Source organism: Acanthisitta chloris, unplaced genomic scaffold (assembly GCF_000695815.1).
Source record: "Acanthisitta chloris isolate BGI_N310 unplaced genomic scaffold, ASM69581v1 scaffold24321, whole genome shotgun sequence".
Taxonomy (NCBI): Eukaryota; Metazoa; Chordata; class Aves; order Passeriformes; family Acanthisittidae; genus Acanthisitta; species Acanthisitta chloris.
Window position 1 is genome coordinate 1 of NW_008656872.1, and position 8,870 is coordinate 8,870.

Here is an 8,870-nt window from a genome sequence, read left to right on the forward strand (position 1 = left end):
GCTGCATCCCTAACCGAGAGGGATCTGTATCCCTGAACCGGCTGCATCCCTAACTGAGAGGGATCTGCATACCTGATCCGACAGCATCCTGAACCGAGAGGGATTTGCAGTCTAACCCGGCTGCATCCCGAACCAGGGAGAACTCGCATCCTGCTTCAGTCCCGAGCCAGGAGCCACCTGCATCCCACTCCAGTGCTGAACAGGAAGGGACCTGCATCCTGCTCTGGTCCTGAACTGGGAGGAATCTACATCCCAAACCGGTTGTGCCCTGGATCAGGAGGAATCTGCACCACAGTGAAGCTGCAGCCAAGCCCAGAGGGACCTGCACCCCAAACCAGCTGTGCACCCCAGTCCAGCTGTGCCCAAACCAGGAGGGACCTGCACCCCAAACCAGTGGTGCCTTGGCATGGCTGGGCACCCTATTCCAGCTGCACCCAGAGACAGGAGGAACCTGCACCCCGAACCAACTGCACCCTGAACCAGGAGACACCTACACCCTGAACCAGCCTTGCCCCCAAACCAGTTCCACCTGAATTTGGAGGCACCTATGCCCTGACCCAGCCATGCCCCCCAAAAAGGCTGCCCACTGAACCAGGAGGGACCTGCACCCTAAAGCAGTGTGCTCTAAACTGGGAGGGATCTGCACCTCAGAGCATCCCTGTGCCCAGTCTCGCTGCGTCAGGGCGCGATGGATAACGTTCTGCCGCCGGAAGCAACTCTGGAGCACGAGGGGCAGCTCAACACCTCCCTGAACGAGTCCTTCATCAACCAGTTCGTGCAGCCCCCGTGGCAGGTTGCCCTTTGGGCTGCTGCCTATGCCCTCATCGTGGTGGTGTCCGTGGTGGGGAACGTGGTGGTGATGTGGATCATCCTGGCTCACAAGAGGATGCGCACGGTCACCAACTACTTCTTGGTGAACTTGGCCTTTGCTGAAGCCTCCATGTCTGCCTTCAACACCGTGGTGAACTTCACCTACGCCATCCACAACGAGTGGTACTATGGGCTGCTCTACTGCAAGTTCCACAACTTCTTTCCCATCGCTGCTGTCTTTGCCAGCATCTATTCCATGACAGCCATCGCCCTGGACAGGTGAGTTCTGAGCATCAAACCCCAAACCCTGCTCAGCACCCAGGTCTGGGTGCTGTGCCCAGCTCTGGGGGATCTCCAGTCAAGGGAGAACGTTGCAATTAAAGCTCATTTTGGTAACAGAGGGCTAAAATGAATCCCTCTCCCCACTCTGGCTGCAGGTGGCTTTGAGAATCCTTTGTCAGCTCTGTGAAAGGAGCTCAGGAAAAGGCTTTGTAGCTCCTGTGTGTGTTGGTAGCATCTCGGGGGTGCATTTGTAGCATCCTCTCCCTTCCCAGCTCCTCTGCAGAGCTGTCCACTCCCTTCCCAACCTCCTCAGCTAAGAGCAAACTGGATATTTAGCACAAAATGGCATCACCTCGTGGCACACCATAGGTGCCTGTGCCAGATGTGCCTCGGAGTGGGTTTGTGTCTCCTGATCCGGGTTGGGAACTGTCTCAGGTGCTCTGGAAAGAAGCTCAGGCTCAGGAACAGCATCCTGACTTGGTGAGGATGTGTGTCCCCAGCCAAACTCCCCTCGGTTTCACCAGTGGGGGTCAAAGGGAGAGGCAGGTGCCAGGGATTCCTCTGTTTGGCTGCAGCCAGCACAGCTGAGTTGGTTTCACTCTGCCTGGCTCCTCCAGGTCCTGCTCACCTCGTGCCACAACCAGAAGTTCAGCTGGCACTTGGCAGGGTGCAGGGACACAGGGGACACTGCCGTTGTCACCACACAGGACGTGCCAGGGCTGGAGGGACACAGAACAGCCTCACCCCAAGCACCTCCAGCACACAGCTCCTCTCCCGTCTGTCCCTCCCCATGGAATCTTTGTTCCGTGGCATTTTCACACCAGCACCAGTGATAAACTGAGGCTCTCAAACAGCTTTGCAATTCCCTCCAGAATGTATCAGCGTTTCGAGCGCAACAGATTTTTTTTTGCCAATGCAACATATTCCCAGAGCCAGCTCAGCTCTGCAATGCCTCTTTTTGGTCCTTCTTCCCAGGGAGTAAAAGACATTTTGGCTGGGGATCCGTGTGAGGGGGGAGGAGGTTTGTCTTGCCTTCTGCCAGCACATTATGAGCTGCTGCCTCAGTGCTGCACAAACTGGCACCGATATTCCCTCCGAGGAATGACAGTGCTGCCACAACTCGGGCACTGACAGCTCGGGAAGCAGAGCTGGAGATGGATGATGCTGTCTCGTTGGTACAAACAGGCTCAGGTTTTGTTGTGCTCTGGAGTGGTTACAAAACCTTCTCCTGAAAATAACATGGACATAGCCAAGCTCTCCTGCTGGAGAATGGAGACAGTGATCAATAAAGGCAGGGATGCTACAAGAAGAGCTCTGCTCTGGTGTTCCTTGCTTCAGGAGCATCTGCGTTCTCAGGGTGTTTGGGATCAGCTGGCAAAGCTCCTTCCAGGTTGGGATGAATTAGAGACATGACATAGCTTAGTTTTCAGCCTTTGTTTCACACCCTGGAATAACTAGGAGAGCAAATCTACCGAGGGAAGGTGGAAGAGCAAGTGTTAAACAAGGAGCAAAGGCAGGGCTGGGAGCCTGGAGCAGAATTTTTGGAAGGAATTGGTATTTCCAGCTTTCTTCTTGCATCTGCAAACCCTTGCCCAAGGCTTGGTGTTCCCATGATTGGGCTGCAAACCTCAGGCTTAGCTCACCCAGCAAGAAGGACCTGAAAGAAGCTGCAGCCTTTGTGTGCATAGAGCCACCTGCTGCATTCCCTAGCCCCAAATATCCAGCAACGTGGGAAATTGAGAAAGAAAAGGCAGCAAAGCCCATTCTCTCTCTCCCTTCAGCCAAACAGCACACAATGACATCTCCAAGCACTGGAAAATTGCTTGTTTTCCTGTGTCTGAGACCTGAGAATAGTAACTTAAGTGTATGAAAAGCAGGAACTTGTTCCAGGAACCTAAAAGGGAAGAATTCCTCCTGGCAAGCAGCAAAAAGCTGCGTGGGAACAAGCAAAGAACCTGGACTGGGAGCAGCAGAGCCAGGTAGGCTCAGCAAAGGGTTGGAGTCCCAGGCAGGATGTGTTGGAAATGAAGCAGGTCCTGATTTTCATCACAATCAGGGAAGCAGAATGGAATGTGCCTCGTGTTCCCAAAGTGTGTTAGGGTGTCTAGCAGAGAGATTGGAGGCTCAGAGCACTGTCAGGCTGCAGCTTGTTCCCCTAAATCATCTCCCCCTCTGCCTTCTGCAAGCAATTTCTAGAATGTCTTTGCCAGAGGATACCAAAGAACCTTGGAAAAACTCAGCACAGCCAGAACAGAGCTGGTGAGAACAAGTGGGGAAGTGGATGGAGTCAGAATCCCAGAATGGTTTGGGTTAGAAGGGGCTAAAAGCTCAGCTCATCCCACCCCTCCCATGGGCAGGGACATTTTCCACCAGGTTTCTCCAAGCCCTGTCCAACCTGGCCTGGAACATTTCCAGGGATGGAGCAGCCACAATTTCTCAGAGCAACAAATTCTCCCAATGGCTTTTTTTTTTCTTGTAGGACCCACTATGGGTTTGTGCAAGGGCAAAAAAAGGTTTGCATAAAGCTAAACCATCAGATCCTTTGCCAGGACGTGTGTCAGCCTGGGTACAATCACTGAAAACAACAAGTTATTCCCAACATAGCAACAATTGCAGGAAATCCAGGAGTCAAGGCTGGCAGAACGTCGGCTCAGGAAGAGCCATGGTGGTGCCTTGCAGCATCCTGCAAACATGAGGGTTTGCAGCTCACTCTGGCACTCTAAAATCTGCCACAGCCTTTGTTGTCAGTGCCAGAACACATCCCTTAGCCCCTTCCAGCTTCCAGCTCTCCCTGTCAATTGGTGTCCTTGAAAAAGAGACAGAAAATCCATTGTTTTCCCCCAAATCTTCCAGGAAAAGTGAGCACCCAGCACTGCCCACGGTGAGTCCAAGCTGGTTTTCAGCCACACTTAGAACCAAATCCCAATTCTGGCCATCACTAACTTGTGATATCTATGGAGCAGCATCAGGTAAACTTGACACTTTCTCTCCTGGGATTCATTTCTGAGCATCACCTGCAAACTCCTGTGGGAGGAAGGAGTTTCCACGACGATGCACAATCAGGGATGCAGCCCAAGGGGGAGAATCAGACCAAAAAATCATCCCTGACCTCACAGCTCGAAGTGAGCAGAGCTGAGCTCACCCAGAGTGAGCAAACAGGGAGGAGAGGGCAGAGCCATGAACTGGGAGCGATCACAGCACTCGGATGTTTAGTACAAAGCAATTTCCCTTTTTTCTGCAGAGCATCTTCTGCTTTAAAGGAGCTGTAAAAATGATCTATGGTGGGAATAACCTCCTGCAACTCTGAGACCAACTCGCTCATTAAAAGACCTCCCTCTCCTACCTCTGCCAGCACCAGCCCAGAGGGATCCAACTGGGATCCAACTGGGATCTCATTTATTTAACACAGATATACTGTATTTTATGCATACATTCCCTTATTTCAAATTGGGTTGTTAAATTCTATTAGGTGTCCTAAGATCCATCAATTTGCTCACAGGAGCTGCAGGAGGAACATCAAACCTGCCAAACTCCACAGCTCCTAAAATTACCAGCCTGCAGCCAAGACCTGTTCCTATCTCCCCAGTCCCATATTATTTGCAGCAGAAAAATATCAGCTTGGAAAATGCTTTACTGCTTGGAAGTTTAACTCCCAGGCTGGACAAATCAGTTGAATATCAGGAAGATATTTTCCAGCTCAGCCTTCCCTGAGAGGTGATTGCTCCAAAGGGAACTCTGCAGAGAGGCTAAATTCCTTCAGTGCACAGACAGATTAATTAGTCATTTACAGCCTAACGAAGCACCAGGTTGGGGTGGTTTAATCTTGACTTCAAGGGCTTTTGGGGTTTGCAGAGCAGGACTTTGATCTGTGCCCAATGCTGAGGAATCCTGCTCTGCTGGATGTCATTTGGAATGATCATCCAGTCCAACCCTACCATGGTGACTAGACCATGGCCCTAAGTGCCACATCCAGTCTCATCCTAAAAACCTCCAGGGATGGTGAATCCACCACCTCCCTGGGCAGCACATTCCAATGCCTGATCACTCCCTCTGTAAAAAATCTCTTTGTGATATCCAACCTAATCCTCCCCTGAGAGCTTGAGTCTGTGCCCTCTTGTCCTGAAGTTCTGGGTTGAAAGAGGCTTCCTAATTTTTTTTGCTACCATATTAATCTCCTCTCCATCAGGGTGAAAACAACTGTGCAATGTTAGTTATCCAGGCAGACTCCAGATTTCCAGATGTCATTTATAGATGGCTACACTGCTACGAATGCAATATCTATTTAATCACTGATATGCTCGGAGCTACTCTGGTACCACATCAGCCTCAACTGCTCCTGTATTGTCATGGTAACCCCCCCCAAAACACAATGAAATATTTAAACACCAGCAAAGAGCATTGCCAACGTCAGGGAAGAGAGTCTGGTGAAATTCTGTCTGGTTCAGTGCCAACATCATTAACCATGGTGGGTGTAAAGCATCAAATGTGGTGGGGAAGGTGCAAGGAGGAGAAGTTGGATGGGCAGCAGGGAACCCCTGAACCAAGGAGATGAGAATCCTTGAACCAAGGAGCTGGGAATCTTTGAACCAAGCCACTGAGAATCCTTGAACCAAGGAGCTGAGAATTCCTTGAACCAGGATCTGCACCCAAACGTGGTGTTGCCACCCAAAAGCAGAGCAAGAGCAGATTGTTTCACTTAGATGAACAGACATCATTAAATCTAGCTAGAACTAGATGATCTGCTGGAAGGAGTTGACCTTTAAGGTCTCTTCCAATCCAAATCATTCCGTGGCTCTATGAAATCTCCCCAAGCCAACATCTTCCGCAACAAACAGTCTCATTCCTGGTGCTGCCCCCATGCATTGCCTGTGTGGGGAATAAACCCTTCCCTAACACAGGAAATCTGCCCTTAAATCCTCAGCCAAGAGCCAGTTCTCTGGGACTCTCCCTAGTGTGGCCTTGCAGACACACCAGGACTCTGCAGCAACATCCTGTGCTCTGCATCTCCATTTAAATGCAAACTCATTGGTATTAATAAAGCACAAATAGATGGGGAAGGTTTTTTTTTTTTGCTGAAAGGCAAAGGCATGATTGACATGTTTTCTTCCCTGCTAAGAAGTGATTGATGGAGGTTTGGCTGCAGCACCTACCTCAGCCTCACCTGGGAGATCACAGAATCAGAGTCAGAGAGTTTTAGGGTTTGGGATGGAGCTTGAAGATCTGCAAGAAATCCAACTGAGGGTTTGGGCCCTGTGTTCTGGAGGCAACAAAAGATCCAGTAGGGGCCAAAAAAATCCCTCAAAACCCCCAAATTCAGAGACAGGAATACACACAAATCAACTAGATAGGGAAATGTGGGAAGTCCAAGTGGTCTGCGAGGAAATGAGAGATATGTGATGGACCCAGAGCTGGAAGAAGGGAAAAGAAGATGCTTTTCTCCCTAAAATGGTGCTTTTCAAGCCCAAAGGAAGCAGGAGGCAGTTGCTATCCAAGCTCTGGTGGCCACAAACCAGATTCACTGGTCTCCTCCTCTCCCTGGTTTCATTTTGCATCAAATGTTCTTGTAGAGGAGAGGGGGAAAAAAAAGAAAGAGGAAAAAATAAGGGGAAAAATGGCTATAAAAATGTTAGGACAATTTTCTTTAGTGATACAATTATTATACAATTATACGATTTTGTAATAGGAAATAATGGTCGAATTATTTTCAGGATGTTTGTGCATTTCCATCGATCTCCAGCATTTTTATGGGCTGTAATAGCAACTCCTCCAGCAGCCCAGACCCTTTGGAGTATATTTTTTTCCTTCCCTGTCTGGGAGAACTATTATTATTCCCATTTTTAATCCTGATGGGAAGCTGAACCCAAAGCATCCCATAGGGAAGATTTCAGAGATCACTTGGTATGGGAATTAGGATTCCCAAATCCCAGCTGGGATTGGGAATCTCTGCTGAAAAATAGGATTTAGGGCAAATTTTCACCAAAGTGCCACTAGATCACTTCCTCCTGCTCCCTGGGCCCATCCTTGCGAGGTCGGAGGAGTTTTGTCTCTTCCTTTCCACCACAAGACAGAGCTGCACATGGTAGTGGTGGTGGGAAAGTCTCTAGATGATTAGTTGGACCTTTTATCAACACCAAGGGCTTGTGCAGCTGCAAAGTGATTTCAGCTGATGGGGAAAGTGCTCCAAAATGTGCTGGCAGGACCAGGGCTGGAGATGTAAAAGCATTTCTGGCTGATTGCACTCAAGCACTGACTTTGCCTTCCAGAGGTCTCAGCCTCAGATGTTTGTCCAAGCAAGTATTCCAACAGAAAAGGCCCAACTTTCATGGAGATTCCTTATTTTCCATTGTTTTCTTGCTTGAGCTTGAACCATTGGGTTGAGCAGCAACAGCAAACTCAGGCAGGAGGACTTCTTGCTGCTCAGGAGCATAAAGGTGGGGTGACCTGCTCTGAACACCACCAAAAACCCACCCAAACCTCATCCAGCTCAGCAAACCCACTATGGGGGGCACAGCCAACATCAGGAGTTGGAAGGATGAGGAAGAGGAAGGAGATAAGTCCTTGCAGGGTCCTGGAAGTCGATCACAGTCCGACAAGGGGAAAATTAAACACATGGATGTAGAGTGCAGGAAACCTTGATGCATCACCAGAGGCTGTGCCAGAGCAGCACTAACACCCATTGCCTCAGCTCTTTCCAACCGAGTACCAGAGAGATTTTCCAGAGATAATTATCAGGTGGATTAACTGGATTTTCGCCTGCACTAGGGTGATAAGGTTTGGGCCCCTGAGGCTGAGGAAACACGGTCGGCAGCACCTCCTGTGTGTCTAGATATTAATCCTCATGTCTCTGCCACTGCAAGTGACCCCCAGAAAATGCACCATGGGGAGGATTTTCTACTTAGGAAGAAATTACAAGGCAAAACTGCTCCTTGTCTGAAAGGAGAAGTGATGGAGGGAGAACAGAGGCTGCAGACGCTGCGGGCGATGACACACAGGGAGTGACGCAAAGTTCCTCCTCTTCCCCAAGCCTGACGTGGAGCAGGGGGGGATAAAAAAATCTGCCACGTTCTCACTTCATCCTTCCAGGGCTGTTGGCTGCTGACAGTGTTGCAAAATCAGATTTAAGGAGGGATAAATTCAATCTGCCTCATCACCACTGGAGCTTTCCTCGCCTCCGATGACTGATGTTCCAGGAAAGAGCCCACGAGTTGGTGGTGTCTCACATCACCATCCCACACTGGTCCAGTGCTCTTAGTTTTGGTTCTACTCCTGTAACTCTTGGCAGTGGAATCTACCAGAGAGAGAGGATTTTGTGTGGCTGGTTCTGGTCAAACTGGTCTTTGCAGAAGCAGCTGGTTGTGCTAGTGAAGGTGTTTCTCAGCTAAGAACCAATTATTGTTTCAAAGAGGATTCAACCTTGAGGGTAAAATGTTGGAGAATCTTCCATAAAGGCATTATCCAGTGCTGTTTTCCTGAGGGAGCTCCCAGAAGCAAAGAATTTTAGGGGTTGGAATGGACCTTACAGATATCTAGTCCCTCTGCCATGAACAGGGACAACTCCCACTAGACCAGGTTGCTCAAGGCCTCATCCAACCTGGCTTGAGGTTCATGCATTGAGGGGGTGTCAAAGTACAACCCCCACACAAGGGAGGTCTAAACCAGCCCCAAAAGATGCAACGTTGAGGTTTTCCAGCCTTGATTTCTCCTTTTCCCACCTTTCAGGTACATGGCTATCATCCACCCGCTGCGGCCGCGGCTCTCGGCCACTGCCACCAAGGTGG

General features: G+C 49.8%; 1 protein-coding gene across 1 annotated transcript in view; it reads left to right on the top strand.

Annotated features, from left to right (window-relative positions):
* The first annotated feature begins 688 nt into the window (after positions 1-688).
* TACR1 (tachykinin receptor 1) overlaps positions 689-8,870 on the top strand; it is a 13,526-nt gene continuing 5,344 nt past the window's right edge. Inside the window, exons 1-2 of the mRNA XM_009084509.1 lie at positions 689-1,089; positions 8,812-8,866. Of these exons, the coding sequence (XP_009082757.1) occupies positions 689-1,089; positions 8,812-8,866 (456 nt within the window). The remainder of the gene's footprint in view (positions 1,090-8,811; positions 8,867-8,870) is intronic.